The sequence below is a fragment of the Homalodisca vitripennis genome, unplaced genomic scaffold, assembly GCF_021130785.1.
Source record: "Homalodisca vitripennis isolate AUS2020 unplaced genomic scaffold, UT_GWSS_2.1 ScUCBcl_4798;HRSCAF=11188, whole genome shotgun sequence".
Taxonomy (NCBI): Eukaryota; Metazoa; Arthropoda; class Insecta; order Hemiptera; family Cicadellidae; genus Homalodisca; species Homalodisca vitripennis.
In genome coordinates this window covers 1-17,006 of record NW_025780907.1, presented here as the reverse complement: position 1 = coordinate 17,006, position 17,006 = coordinate 1, and the positions used below count along the sequence as shown (strand labels likewise).

Here is a 17,006-nt window from a genome sequence, read left to right as displayed (position 1 = left end):
TAAAGTCCCTAGTTACAGGGAAGGCTAGTGTGACAACATCGTCGTGTAACAAGGCTCGCCGAGGTTGCACGCAAACATAGCCCATCACTAGCGAATTATGTTAAATTCCCTAGTTACAGGGAAGAATAGTGTGACACTATCGTCGTATAACAGAGCTCGCTGAGGTTGCACGCAAACATGGTCCACCAAAAGCGAATTATGTTAAATTCCCTAGTTACAGGGAAGAATTGTGTGACTCCATCGTCGTGTAATAAGGCTCGCTGAGGTTGCACGCAAACATAGCCCATCGCAAGCGAATTATGTTAAATTCCCTAGTTACAGGGAAGAATAGTGTGACACTATCGTCGTATAACAGAGCTCGCTGAGGTTGCACGCAAACATAGCGCATTTCATTCTAGAATTTTCTCGCGGACAAACAGACAGATTATACAGAAAATAGATTTTAACGTCTCATAAACAGACAAATCGTTAATTATACAAACCTATTGAAGGAAAGTCTTTAATGACGCTCAACCAAATCTCAATGCCCTTCAAGCCCTATCGTAGAACTCATTCTTGACTACGTAGAAATTAACGTTCAGACAAAATTTAAAATCTACAGACGAGATCTTGTTACGTGTCATGAGTAATCTGAATATGTTGAAATGGTCTAAATTTATGTGGTGTGAAATTAGGAACTACTGTATAAGGTCCCACACATAATAAGTCGTGTGGTACAACAATTTTGGGGCATTGTTCATACAAACAAGTTGACGCAAGGAAAATACAATTTCAACATCTTATACAAAATTGCAGTTATTTTGAAATACACATTTATATAAGTGATAATTTTGAATGTAAAGCAGTTTTCATTACAGATTTTTAATTCTGAAATATTGGATTATTTGTTAAAAATAAAAGTGCCTCTTTATTTTGTTGTATACATGTAATACGACAGTGGTAAAGTAGATGGCCTCAAATCAGCAAATCAGAAGTTGTTTATGTTTGATTTAATATTTCACAATTTTCCTGGAATGCAAAGTATGAATACTGTAAATACTCGTATAAACTTTAAACAACTTTCTTTTTTATTAAATCACTTGATTAACAATTATTAGATCAAGTGAGTTCAAAAAATTAATTCAAAATAGATTACCCCTCAATTGTAGGAAAGAAAATATAATTCATAACAATATAAGTACGATTGATTTTGTTTTCATTAATTTAAAGCAAACAGGAATGTGTGCTTTATTTCCATATTGTACAAGTACAAACGGATAAACAATGACTTTGGCACTTTACTAAGTGTACAGTCAGGTTTCCCTTTATTTGTTAAATCTCACGGTTTCACAAACATTATATTACAATATTGCAGTCGTGCATTTACAAAGACGACGCAACTCGCCTCGTGATTCAAAATCTTCACATGAAACTTGAACTGACACAAGGAGGAATGCTCGACATTCGATGCTCGCACCGCAGGGTACACCCGAGTGCAGAAAGTTTGCGAGGAAATTTCTCTTGTTAGTAAGAAGATCCGTGTGTTTACGAAGTGTTCGCTCCGGTAATGGATAATGGACATCTGCACTCCGGTCATCCGATAGTCAGCGAGTATCGGTGTGCTGCCGCTGTGGTCTGGCGGTGGGGGCTACACCTCGAGTTCCCCGAGAGAGTTCTGTACTTCAGTCCGTCTCGCGCGTTCCGCGTCTATAGTCGGCCCGGGTCCGCGGTTCCCGTCACGTCGGCTTATCACTGATAACAGTCGTCTAACGACATGTCCCATTGTTGATCTCCTTCGAGTAATCCAGATAAAATACATTTTAAATCCATAACAGTGTTTAATATTTTGAACTTGTGCATACAATAAACCTATTTTTGTCCTTAGACTATAGAACAAATTTTGTTCTTCAGTAAACTCGTTTATTGCAAGTCGGTTTCCTACAAGATTCTAGATCTCGCGACTCCAAGATGCCTCCAGTCGCCCGACTGCCCTCCTCATCCTACTGGATCCCTCCGTCCCGCCGCCCCAGCGGGATGAACAGCACCGCCACCTCCTCCACGACCGACTCCGCCGACTCCACTCCCCGCAACTACGTGGACCCTTGGGACCTCGAGAACTACGCCTACCTGCGCCGCCACTGTGCGGACCTGGAGGACTCGGACCCTGTAGTCTCTCTGTCCACCAACGGTCTGGACTCCGCACACTCAGATTTCTACTTCGTCCCCGCGCGACAACCGTTGACTCCTCTGCCGCCGCCCCAAAGGTTAGAAGTGTTGCTGCATTGCATCCAACTTGCTCTAATTTCGTAGTATACTAAAGTGTAGGAAATTTATAGTTCAACATTATTTTACCAAAGGTTCCTCCATCTTTGGGAACTACCAAAGATCATTGATGTTCCATTAAATATTGTCTAAGTTTTTATGTCAGCTGGCTATACTACGGAGTTGTCTGATGATACTGGGACAGCTTGAACATTTTTAGCAGTTCGATTTCTTAAGTTCATTTTGTAATCCTATGCCCTACTTTGCTCTTCATGGTTTCATCCCGTGGGAAAACGTAGATAAATCTTTAATCAAAGCATAGGTGTCAAGTTATAAATTGATCTATGCCTCATTTAAGACTTTTCACGAACTCTCAAGGGACGCTCCCTTTCAAAGGTCCTGTTTAGGGACAATATGCAAAGGTTGTTCGCTTAAATATTGTCAAACCTTTTAGGGATTTTTGGTCAACCCTGTATAATTCAATTCGTCGTTCACAACTGAAGAAAATCAAAGGCTGTTACACTTTCTCTTGCACATGTGTTCAAAAATCTCAAAGAAGCAGAATAATCTATTTATGTAATGGGTTAAACTTCTCTATGGTGCAAACTTTAGCTCAGTAAATTTATATTGTCGTTACTGAAATCGAGTCAGCAGAGTTGTTGAGTTGTTGACTAACTGGCCGGTCGGCTTCATTAGCCTTTCTAGTCTTTAGCTAAGCAAAACCTCCCCCACAAATATCAGCTTTGATGATAGAGTAGGAAGAGTCCGTGCCGATTCTTCGGGAAGACGACACGATGAAAATCTGACCGGATGATAAAGCGAACGCCCCTGCAGTACTAGACTCAGTAGGGAATAAGGATAAGGAGATCTTAGATGCTGACACATATGCCATTTTTATAAAGAGTTCGTTGATGCCTTTCAACGTAAAGTAGTGAAAATTGTAAAGAAACATAAAAAACATTTTCATGGTTAATTGAGATTTAAATTACTTCCTTACTAATCAAAATTTCTCAGGCGTAGCCTATATCTTGCCAAAGTCTACAAACAGGAAAAAATAATAAAATTTTTTTGTGTACCTGTTTTTGTTTCAAATAACGATGGATGAAAAAAGTAAATCATAATTTATTACATTCACCATTCTCCTATAGTCAAAAGAAAATTTTCAAACAAAGAATTAAAGGAAGTCTGATAAATATTAATTGACGCGGATGATTTATGCAACACATTAATTTTTATATGTAAGCGTGTACTTGTAAATTTGCCTCTTATTATAAATTTCTAGCTCCGTGATTATAACTGTCAGCAACAACACTGAAAATGTTTAAATTGTCAACATTCGCAACCGGTTTTAAAGTTCTTACAAAAACAGTTATTGACACACAGTTTGAATTTAAAACATATATGATAAATGATAAAAATGATAAATGAATTTATTCCATCATAATAGTACATTGCACAAAACATAAGACTGACTTGGAATTAACTGACCACTTCTACAAATAATGTGGTCAGTGGACAAAAATACAAAACATGATTGTTATCTGAGTCCAGAAAGACAGTACAAGTTGTTATCAGCCTGGCTGCTCTCCGTGGCGTCTAAACACTAATCACTAGATGTGGTTTCAACAGAAACTTTTCACTGCACACAACTGCTATGCTTAATATTATTTACAAGAGCAAATGGTTAATAAAAAATTATTATAATTATTATTATTATGGTAACTATTATTATTATATTTTTCAGTGGAGTTGAAATTGATGAAATTTTGAGAATTGAACGTGGGTTCTTGTTTTGCATCATAAAATCTAACAAAATTGTTTTCAATTAATTAATTATCTGAATGTTATGTTGGAAGGTATTTCGTTTATTTCCTATAGTTCTAGCAATCCTACCGTTTACATTTGGCTATCTTACCAGATTTGCCCTACAGGGTACCATTGTAATTACAGGGTTACCTATCTATGGATAACACAGTATTTAATCTTAGAACGGTAAAAGTGTATTAAAATATGTAACACGGACCATTACATAATTGTTTTATTTATATCATCAAGGAATGAAAAGTGCTCCGTAAGAGAACGTCCAGAACTAGATACTTGAGATATCTCTCTCTTTCTTGATCTTTCAAGACATCATCTATAATAGTAAGATGGATTGAAATGAACATTTGACTCTAATGTTTTCCACAAAATCACATAAGAAATATTCATACACACACATGTATATCATGGGCGTGTATAAGGGGGGCTCAGGGAGCTCTCAACCTCCCCCCTCGGAATTTTGAAAAAGAAAATATGAAAAATGCACAAAGTAGTTTATATTAAGCATCTATATTGTCGTAAAATTCAGCAATTTCTCAGTGGAAGATTTCCGCGGTGAGTTTTGGACTTCTTTAACCACTCAGTGTGGCAGCCTCCCCCTTTCCCGAAATAATACTCTATATACGCTACTGACAGATATTCAAATAGTCATTTTCCAGTAGTACGGAGGAGTATACAATAGTTTTGTATTCTACGGGTTTTTAATAATACAGTCGAAACTTAAAACATCTGCTTGTTAAATTGATTTTAAAACTCAATTGCAGTTTAATCCCATCTCTAACATTCTTATATTGCGTTATAAACAACTTTATAACTCAAATTCCATAATTCTAGAATAATACATTAACACTTTATAACTCAAAGTTCTAGTTATGAGGAGCTCTATTACCTGAAGTTTAGGATGAGCCACCTCAATAAATTGAAGTTAACTCAGCACCTGTGCCAGTAATCGAGCAATTAACTGTCATACAACATGTCATGTTACAACAGGAATCTCCCTCACCCCTAACCGTCGGCTCTAAATCTACCTGTACCTGTTTTGTACCAGCACTTTTTTCATTTGCTTCCATACACATTTGTAAATTGCGTTGGAACACGTTGCCTACCTTCACTCTACATTTCACTCTAAAGTTAAGCATCAAGACAATCGAATAACAGCTTTTGCATGTGATGAGGTTCAGGTAAAATAATAATTAATTGCTAAGCAACACAATCTAGAGAAGCGGGTTCAGTATCGTTTTTGGCCCCCTAGAAGTGTTCCCGTCAGGGTGGTTTATATATTCTACTTGAACTTACACTGTAGTGTAGTATTAATTGCTTACACCGGATAGAGCTAAAACATCTCTAACTGCAATTTACGTGATATTGGGGTAAACGAGTTGATCGATAGTTCTAGTTTACTATGGAAGATGTCCGGATGGAGCTCCCTCGTTTTGTGCAAGGCCGCTGATAACCTAAACATGAGGGATTACCGTCCCATATTGCTCTGACTGTAAAATATTGGAATATAACTAGCCTCAACTTATTCCAAGGTGTTGTGACAGATATAGAGGCCGCTATTCCTCCTCGAGGGATCTCGAAGAGATGCGGACAGTATCTCTTCCACAAGCCGTATCCATCCTGAATATCCGTAACTCCGGAAGCAAGAGCTAATGTTCTTTTAGGACTAAGTGCTATAAGGTGTATCCTTAGCTTCTTATCCCTAGTAAACAAAAACCCTTTCTTGGTCCTTTGTAAGTCGAAGTCGGCGATTTTTACCCTCGGTAACTCAGACATATTATATTCGAAATATTCCATTACTTGTGAATTGATTTAAAATAAGATATGATACACCTTAGCTGCGAACGTTACACTAAGGACTGTATGGATAATACAAATATTCAATGCCATCCGGACAATTCTACGTTACCGTACTCATAAAATGAGGTCGTGTGTTCAATATATATATATATATATATATATATATATATATATATATATATATATATATATATATATATATATAGTGCGTACTATTGCGGCGTTTGCACCACACGGTCGTAATGTAATTAGGGTATGTTATAGCAACCCCAGCTGGAAGTACAAACTACGCCACGGTCAGTTTCTGTTGTGGGACGAAATAGGCCGAGAGTGGAACCTCTCGCCTTTCCCGGGTATTCTGGCGCAGCTCGGGCTCAAACCATAACTGAGTGGCACTTCCACGCCGAACGCCGAAGTTAGGAACCTCATATTCGCGCCTAGTTTTGTACGGGATGATTCAAAAGGCTATGAACCATATTTGAATAATTGCTGTTATAAGAAAACTCAGTATTATTACTTTGTAATGGGAAACTGAAAAAATTCTTTTAGTGTATGAGGTTTATTTAGTGTAGCAAACATGGCAACACTGTGCAAATAGGTCTTTTTATTAAACTAAAGTCCGTTTGTAACCGTTTGCGCAAGAACAGAAAGTATTCATGGTTTTCTTATTGTTTAGCAAGATATATGCTGTATCGCATTGCCACGTTGAATTCATTGCTGCTGTATTTATTAGCCCCCAAAACTTGCAGTAAAAGTTCGTAAAACGTGTTAAAGAAACGGGAATTGTCCAAAATAGACCTAGACGTGATTGGCCTTTTTTGCTCCTCACTTCGTGGATAAGACTCAAGAAACGTTACAAAATAAATAATCAACTAATAATCAAATGATCAGTACTATCAGCGAAAGAAATTTGTGACATGCTTTTTTGAACACCGTGTACAATAACAGATCAAATTATCTGATAAAGAGTATCCTTGAAAATACGTGTTTTAGTACGTGTGCCAACGTATTTGGTATTATTGATTTCAACATATGCGATATGTACAGGGGCCGAGTAGGAAATGGTAGAAGTATTGCGTAACAAACTCTACCTGTCACTCAACGTGCACCAGAGAATGTGAAAGCCCAATTTGTGAATCCTGGTGCAACCAATTACATCTCCACGCCAGCTGATCACAAGAAAGGTTAAATCCTGTTATGTATTAATATTTATGATTACAATGTATTATTGCAAATATATGCGTTTTTATTGTTAATAACAGCAATAAAAATAAAAATATAATAGATTTTTTTTTCATTTATCACTCCCACTGATTCAAAAAATATATATTCCATGTGTGGTGTATAACCATCTGAAATGTTTAATTTTTAACGTGTATACTTATCCATTGGAGTTTGCTATGTTAAAATTGGACCTTAATGCATAATGTTTTGTAAACGTGGAATAATATTAACCGTACTGTGTTACAAGTAGAAAAAATGAGGAGCAGTGTTTACCGTTTGACAATGTTTGTCAAAATCTGATGGAGGCTTACCCAGAACAGGTGGGAATAAATATGAATAACCAAAGTTCAAAATCAAATTTCGTTGCAGCACGGAGATCAATGCAGTTTACACAAGTCAAGTGTCGACCTCATGTAAGATTGTTATAGGACTATACAAGTTGAGTTATCGCATCTCAATGGTGTTTTGGCGTTGTCTCTAATTTGAAGATTACAAGGAAGCGAGTAATATTTAGTGCAGTAATTCTTGTGTCATTTCGTACAGCCCTTACAAATGCATCGTTTTTTAAAACACGAATCAATTATTTCATAACCAATAACTAGACGGAAATAAAATTCTTTAATAAACATAAGTACAAATTATGCTACAGTATTATTTTTATTGTAAATAATTTGCAACTACATAAAGAACCCTACATGAGCAAGCAGTATGTACGTCGATTTTGGTGTGGTGACAGATCATTTAATATTACATGATCAGGAAACAGATCATGTATATCGTTTGATTTTGCCAATATTACAATGTGATATTAAAACAATGTTGAAAGCTGTTATTATGGAAGCAATTGTATATAACTTTTATAATGAGACAATACAAACCTAACATCGAATGCACCAATCATATCAGTATCATATGAGTGATACAGTGACAGTGATATGATATCAGTATCATATGAGTGATACAGTGACAGTGATATGATATCAGTATCATATGAGTGATACAGTGACAGTGATATGATATCAGTATCATATGAGTGATACAGTGACAGTGATATGATATCAGTATCATATCTTGTCCGAAATATAATTTGTCCAAAATAATGTATATCCCACTTAGAATTTATTTGAAATAAGTTTTATTACAAATTTGTAACTCATTGTTAGGTTATGATCATGTACTTCTAACAGAGGTTGTCTACCCAGGGGTGTCATGGTACGGAGACTCCACCGTCCCTCGCTGATCGTGGCTCCTGAGGACACCGCCCTGGTGGAGGAGGAAGACTTCTACAACGCCCGCTGCGAGGTGACACCCTGCTGCCATCAGCGGCTGAGGCGGCAGTCGTGCTGCCAGCAGCACATGGCTTCCTTCCATCCAGGTGAGATGTTGTTATAGTAGAGAATTTATAGCATGACCGGTGACTTCGAGATGCGCCGTAGGCAAAGACGGACCTAAAGTGGTGGGGGTTGGAGCGGCTCATTTTGGTGCCGTATTTAGCCTTGTGAACTTCGGTCTCCAGTCTTCTATACGTGCCGCCCAAAAAACATTCGCTTGTGCCAATTCACGAGTTGTAATACAATTTGTGAATTAATTGCGTTGTGCTCATTACGTTTAAGAAAACGCAAACATACTAAAAGTAATTTGGACAATTTTGATTTGGGTGTAGTTCGAAGAACAATAAATAATTTTCATCGACAACGGGACTGAGTTTTTTCTTATTCTACTGTGTATATTGACAAATTAGTTTAACCAGTTTTATATTAATTTTTAATTTGCAGCTAGGCTATGTCAGTTGAAAATTTTGTAGTGTATAATTGTATCTACTATCGTAAATCCTGAAGCTTACACGGTTAGTATATGATAAATAGAATTTTAATGGCTAACAAAGCGTAACAATTACAATTCTGAACTGTTGTCGTCGTTGGAGATCAAGAATAATATAAATTCCTACCCTTTCCCAATTTATGAGAACCCTTTTTTTACCACCAGGTATCTCTACTGCGAACTCATTAAGAAGGGTGAGCTATGAACACAATTTCGGCAGAACATAGTCATTGTTAAGATCACGTACATCCGGTCCCAATATTTCCAAGATTTCCTGTATTGAATTCCCCATCATAAAAGTCCGTCGCCGTAACTTCAAAAGAGTCTAGAAATGTTCAAATATTCTCAAGGTCTCCTATATTAAATTGCTCATCATAAAAGACCACCGTGGTAAGAACATAAGGGTCTAGAAATGTTGGCAAACACTACAATATTCGGCTCCCGCCACCACTATGAGCCGGGAGCCGAAAACTCTCAGTAGGGTTAGTAGCACCGTATTCACTCCCCTACTTTAGATTGTGCCCCCACGCGCTCAACTCCTCCACTCCTCACGCGCATCCCACCGGTCATGCTATAACGGTGCGCCTGAATTAGCACCCCCTGGACATAGCACCCCCTCGCTACTGACGTCATTTTGACGTCACGAAAGGGGGTGCTAAATCAGCGCAGTGGCCGTGTCCAGGCCCTGAATAAGCACCCCCTTCGAATACGGGGGTCCTAATTCAGCGCCTTGACCGTGTTCATGTGCTGATTTAGCACCCCCTTCGAATAGGGGGGTCCTAATTCAGCGCCTTGACCGTGCTCATGTGCTGATTTAGCACCCCCTTGAATCTGGGAACGTATTGATGAGATGAATAATTATCCCAACGGAATAAAATAATAAACGTTTAACCATATTGCGATTTATTTTTCAATAAAACAAAATTATATTATATATATATATATATATATATATATATATATATATATATATATAATAATTTAAATATATTGCAATGAGTATATTTACTGCATTGCTGTGGTTTATTTGATATTTCAAAAACAAACAGTTCATTACCAATTGTAAAAATATTATGCATCAAATATACTTCTAGGCATTCAAATACAGGTTTTACTTTAAAGTAAAATTAATTTGAAATCATGGTAAGAACAACGCAGAGGAACTGATATTGCGTAAATCCGGCATGTGTAAGAAATATACATGGTCAGAGATTATATCAACCTATTAACCACTTTAAAAACAATGATTTATTTATTTTAATTTTTCGAATACCAATCAAAAGCGGGAAAATTTAGAGCCGTAAAAATTTTAATTTTGCGACGGCTAAGAGCCAATTATTTTTAAGGACGCATCATAAACTGAAATTATACTATTTAAACTGAATAGTATAATTCAAACGCACTTGACAATCAATTTAAATATTATATCTACAAGAATCAATATCATTCAGTTATATCCATATCGGTTAGTTTAACTATAAGTAAAAAAAACGTTGAAAACAATGTTAAAACACGTAGCAATAAATATACTACCGTATTTTCAAAAGCGTTATCGCTTAGGTCAAAACATACATTATATACTGAGTATTATGGATCTACATTGCTTAATTTCCCCTGTGTCGGTTAGTGTGCGTTTTTTTGTTGTTGTTAAAAATGGAATATCTTGGAAAATCTAAAAGGAAACCCTAATAAATTTAATCCTACCAAGTCTTGGACAAAATTGTATTGCGGCAAAAAATATATTATGATGTTAACTTTAATACTTTTCAAAAATAGTGGCTGTTAAAATATTTTACCTTTTAACTTCTTAAAATCTGCAATTATTCTAAAATATTACAAGAAAATGAATTTGAGAGGGTTCTATCACAAATCTAATGACTAAATATATAAAATATCATATGCACAGATTTACTGCAAACAAAACACTGTCGACATTGAGGTTCTCAGCGAGTAGGTCACAATACAAAAATCGAGTAGACGGCAGCTCCAGAATATCTTATGCCAATTAATTGTGCTCACATCTTAGTCCCTTCATTTAAAGTACAGGAAATACATTAATACGTATCTGTTGCCAAGTAACTTTTTTTCTAATAAATTAAAGACTACTAGAGATATTGCAAATTTATCAACAATGAACGCCTTTATGAACAATGAAGGACAAAAACAAACGTCTTAATTAACAATAATAAACTGTTTGTATTTATCATAAAGCTTAAATTTATTCAAAATATATGTTAAAAAAACTAAATAAAGTGACTAGGTTATCTGTTATATATTAAGAATAATAAACAACAAGAAAATTCGTACAGTAATATTCAGACAATAATGCTTTTATAGATGACAAAATCAAAGATAAGCGGTTTTATTGGAAATACATCTGATTGTCGCTTGACTAGATTGTCGTAAATAAATTTGTCCTAAAAACAACAGATATTTAAATAAATTCATTAAACATCAAATATATGATTCTATTCTATCCTTAGATAGGCCTGAAACATGTATTTCACATGTTTTGCATAATAAATGACAAAAAATAAAAAAAATAGGGATAAGATACTCTAAAGCTGATGTTAATTTATTTTCACGAACCATGTTTTTTTACAGTAAAGATGCTCTTAATGAGTTATTTATTAATAGTTTGAAATAGTATTCGAGTAATTAGATTTGTGATACAATCCACGATCAGATTTATTCTTGTATACCTCCCGGATTTTAAGACATTCAAAGTTAATCACATTTACTGGCCGCCATTTCGAAAGTATTAATGAATATTTTTTATAACTGGCCTTGTTACCACAAATATTTGTTCCAAATTAGGTAGGATTTGTTTATTCGTTTTAAGATATTAAAGCGAATTTGTCTATAAAAAACACGTACAGACTGACGGATAGGAAACTAAGCACCAAAGATCTATTTCCATATTCTGAAATGCGTTTGCCATGACCTGAGCAGTTGCGGTATATAGACTTGTCCTAAGAATTACAGGACACTCTGTATATAAAATTATTATACAGAGTGTTCCACAACCTCTACCAATATTTTTCAGACATTCTTCATGGACCAAAGGCAAAAACAATCATATTCACCTTTCTAAAACTCAATAATTACTCAAATAGCCATAATTTTGTTTTGTTTTTGTCTTTTTTTACTTTAATATTTATATTTGATGGATTGTTTAGGTTAACATTTTGTATATACCTTTATAACCTTAAAGGAATAATTAGTACATCAAAAATTTAAATTTCTTACAAGCTTTATTTTTCAAAATAGTAATTTCTAAAAAAATCTTTAAGCGTAAATATCTTAAAAGCGATAAATGGTAAAAAAGGTTTCTCAATTATTACACAATTTAATTAAAAATCCAACGATACCAAGTTTTAAAATTGGTTGAGAAATAAGGGAGATAGTTTGTTTTTTAAAACCAATTACCAAACAATATCCGCCTTTATTATATATGACAGCACTGAATATGGGCTGCAACAATCAGCTGTTTTGATTTTAGCTACTCTAATCAGGTGATTTTAAACATTACATTGCTGAACTGTGGTCCTAATATCCTTAATAATTATTTCCTGAATATAAGTTTCTTTTTATTAAGACGTCAGAAAAAAAAACACTCTAATACATGTTGATTACCTAGACCAAAAATTAAAAATGTCTTTTATAGTTATTAAATATTTCTATTTAATATTTTGTTTTTTTAAATGGAAGACCTCAGACCTACTTCTGGCTTGTAAATTTATACGGAGTTTGTAGATATGCTATTGATTACGGTGGTAAAACGTAGATGCTTAAATGTACAAGTAAAGATTGCTATTTGTTGCAGTTGTTAAGTTTGTTCTAACCGAGGTTTGAAGATCTTTGTTCTACCCGGACAATAAAATATTATAAAACATAAAAGTTTACTGTATACAAAATGAAATATTATGCATATTTGTATAGTATTTTTTATTATTAATGAAGTAATATTTATGCTTCTATACATCTGTTGACTACCTAGTTTAAAAATCAGTTATAAAAATTACAACGAATTGAAAGTTAGTTAGAGTGTACCAACATTCCACTTTCCGGATATAAATAACCTTTAAAATAAAAAGTACAGCTAAGCTGAAGTGTAATTTTAAATTTTACCTTTTTATAGACGCTTTTTAAAGACTTCACAGAGATTGCACTCTTCTTTTTACAATATTGTAAGAATGTTCATCCTTGAGTTTGACACTTCCAGATTACATGGTGTTAGAAGTGCACGTGTGACTAATGTAACACACAAATAGTTAAAGATTCTTAAACTGCATACAAAAAGGCGATGATTTTCAGTTTTTTGTCCATACATCATTACCGTGTTCTAGTTTATCTTTTCTCTTTACTCGTGTAAAAGTATCCGTTATCTAGAGAGTATAATATACCACACCTTGGGCCCGTACACTCAAACATTGTTTGATTTCTTCTTATATTTCTTTTTACGAAATTTGATCAAACAAAATTCACTATACATAGTAAGTTCTGTATTAATATAGGAATAACAACTGAGAATAACATGGATATTATTACTCGACCACGGCCACGTCAGTTCTGAACAGTAGGGTCGGTAGTGCACGGACGGGTTTCGTCAGCTTCGTCAAAATTATGTATGGACCTACAGTCCTACAATCGATATTTGCGGGTTGATTTCATTCTGTATATTTCATATTTGGTAGACGGCCGATATGAAACGAGCAACGATGTTAAGGCAAAAATAAGGGAGTTCAAGTTTTTATATGTTTTACTAGCTGATACCGCCCCTCGTACGGAATTTTTGTAGAATAACTGGTACGACATAGACATCTCCTTCTTGTCTTAAAAAAAAAATGGCATACTACTGATGAAATAAATTATGGGTCACTGGAAAATATTCCAATTTTAATTTCAATGCGACATTCCATGACTTTTTTGAACTGATGTTCTAAAGTAATTACAAATCACGATCCCTCCTTTCCTATAGTACTGTAGGTATAAAAGATTTATGATCCACATTTGAAAATAGGGTTACTCATAAAAGCAAAAAAACATATATGTTAGAATATTTTACATGGTAAATAGTTGATATTCACTCTTAATATGATAAGTCCCAATATAGAAATTCTATTTATTTCATTCTCGTAATATGGCTCTAATTTATTCATCGCGATAACCCAGTTAGAAAAAGTAATTATTAATCGAGGGTATAATCCTTTTACCAGAGGGATATATCTGCTAGTAGGTAATATGGTACAGGATAATCGACCAAATCATTTTTTTTACATTAACTACGTTAGGAAGTAAAATCCTTTGCGGATTAATATACTTCATCCTTAGCTTACTAAATGCCTCATTCATAAAAGATTATTTTTATCACAGTGTTAAGTTCATAAAACTAATAATGTATCTTCAAGTTGTGAGGCCTCATGTGGAAATATAGGCTTTCTTCCGACTCGAGCCGGAGCGGGATATTCGTGTATTTGATGTTTCTATATATTCCTTCCAATTCATTAGAAAAATATCGTCGTAGGCATGATTTCTATAGAGGATATTTTTACACGTAAGCAATATTTAATTACTTATGGGCGCGTAACCTTCGAGATATTTTTGTGAAGTACCATTTCTACGTGATTTTTGTTGTAGTTGTTACAGTCTATGGAGCTGTTCCATTGTGGGGGCAAGAAAAAAATTTGGGGGATTTCACGGTACGCGCTAATAGTGCATAAGAATAAAAAAATTATTCATCCAGTTTCTTACTGCAAGGATAGGTTATGAGGTAATTGATTTAAGGGCAGGTTACTGAAAAAATTATTTCTGTTACTAAAATGACAAAGTCAAAAACTGTAATTTTTCATGCTTCATCTGTTTCATTCCATTAAAAACCTAATTTTGAAATTTTAATTTAAAATTAAAATATGAAACAAAGAATTCCGACAAAGAAAAATTCCATACTGTGTGACAGTTGGAAACTATTTTGCCTAAAAAATACGAGCCTCTAAATTGTCCTACCATAAATTATATTAGTTTTTTAAATTTGAGTTAATTAAACTAAAAAAGAACACTCCATTTCCGTGGAAGCCTATTAAATGTAAATTTAAATTAGTTTAATTATGGGATTTCAATATAAAGATAAACCATAGTTTTAATTATATCTAGAAACATTGTTTCATTGAGTTTTCACGATTGGATTAAGCTTGAACTGTTAATGTCTCAGGAGACATACCACCTTTAATACTAGACCTATGATGTAGATTCATTCCATTGTTATATGGACGCCCAGGTTGGCTCCAATACCTGTAGGCCTACTAATAAAAATGACACATCACAGATACTAGGGACTAATTGTGATTTCATATAACAACTATAATTACATCTATTACCTTCCGTATTATTCCAAAAATCGACTCAAAAAATAGCTTTTACTGTTTCACTAAAATGTATAACTGTAGATAGCAGCAGTAAATATCTTATATTCGAGAGGAAATTATTAAATGATGGTATTTCTTATAGTATTCTTATAGCGATGGAATATGAAAGGAACTTAATATACAATAATACAACTCTTTTAAATCCAAAAGAAATGAATCCATACATCCTTAAATTAAGGACAGCTAATTAAAAATTAAAAAATAGAGCAGCATTTTATCATACAAGTTTTAATTTGTCTCTGAATTACTTGTTAGATATTACTCGTAATTCAATAATAACGTTAAAGGGAAAAAGAGCCCTACATGGGCTTTTAATGATCCTGTGGCTTATAGGAGAATCTTTATGTTTTTATATATATATATTTATATATATTATATATAATTTAGCAGTGCGTTAATTACATTTACAAACGGATTAAAACTGAAAGAATAAAATGAAATAGAATAAATGGAAGGATATGATTTAATTAATTATTTTAATAGGGGATATTTAGAAAAAAATTAAGGAAAGCAAATTCTATGACGTGAAACAATTATTACACAAATTATGACAAGATGCGTGTGAGAGCTGAGAGGGAGGAGTGCTACAGGTCTATTAGCCCTTGTTAAGTCGAAGAACATTATTACTGTAATAATTACGTCTATGGTAATTTTGAAGAGAAAGTAGGCCATTATTTGATTATTATATTATTTAATCGTTTATCGGAAATTGCCCAAAAACAATCGTAGATAGTAGCCTTATAAGTGGCAGCGGTCACAAAAATCCAGATAACAACTATTATATTTATGATTAAATTGGAATATGTAAAAGGACTAAATATCCTTTTTGCAGTAGTAGACTAGAATGATAGGGGGGTGCTAATTCAGAGACTGAGCCATGTCCATGCAGACCTGAAATAAGCACCCCCTTGGAACAGGGGGGTTGTTTAATTCAGAGGCCTTCGGACATGTTCATGCGTCTGATTTAGCACCCCACTTATAGTCGGGGGTGTGCCTAAATTCAGTGCCTCTGGTCCGTGTCCGTTTGCGAACCTTGAATTAGCACCCCCCTGCCGTGACGTCAGAGCCCGAGGGGGTGCTTATTCCAGGGGTGCTAAAGCAAGCGTCCACCGACTATAACTTCCCTACAGTACATTACTTGAAGCAACCCGGTACCTCAGCTTGTATAGAATATTAGCCTTCGTATTCCCAAAACCTCAGGGTTCGAAATGGTTAAATCTATAGTATAGTATAGTCAAAATCAGTATTCGTGAGGAATCGCTGTGACAAGAATAGACATGACGCCGTAGTAAGTAACGTCGAGCTATGGCTGCTACCTGGCTGAATAGTGGTGGTCATGGTTCTCCAGTGTAAACTTGGCCGATGGTTGGTCCATGTTAAATAGTTAGATAGGGGCTTAACTATTCGTTACCATAACTTTCCCCCTGGTAAAGATACATTCTCTTGACATTAACGTTTTGCCACTCGTTTTTTAAAAACCTCTTTTAATTAAATTCTCCGTTATGGTTTTCAGATAATGCCATATCTTAATTAGGGTGTAGGGAACTTCGATTAAATTAAAATTCTTACAGGCGTTACATATATATTTTCTAGGCAGGGATGATTCCAAAACCTCTAAGCTTTTACGCTGAAATATTGAACCATATTTTAATATTTGCAGTTATCTTAAAATTT

General features: G+C 34.6%; 1 protein-coding gene across 1 annotated transcript; it reads left to right on the top strand.

Annotated features, from left to right (window-relative positions):
• Positions 1-1,676: 1,676 nt before the first annotated feature.
• LOC124373091 lies at positions 1,677-8,478 on the top strand. The gene is made up of 2 exons (XM_046831484.1): positions 1,677-2,243; positions 8,289-8,478. The coding sequence occupies exons 1-2, from the start codon at positions 1,948-1,950 to the stop codon at positions 8,476-8,478; spliced, it is 486 nt and encodes a 161-aa protein (XP_046687440.1). The 5' UTR covers positions 1,677-1,947.
• The last annotated feature ends 8,528 nt before the right edge of the window (positions 8,479-17,006 follow it).

Bases quoted from the DNA above. Each gene is read 5' to 3' on its own strand.
- LOC124373091 (XM_046831484.1), top strand. From the start codon at position 1,948: ATGCCTCCAGTCGCCCGACTGCCCTCCTCATCCTACTGGATCCCTCCG. The intron at 2,244-8,288 runs GTTAGAAGTGTT...TTGTCTACCCAG, and splicing joins CCTCTGCCGCCGCCCCAAAG to GGGTGTCATGGTACGGAGAC.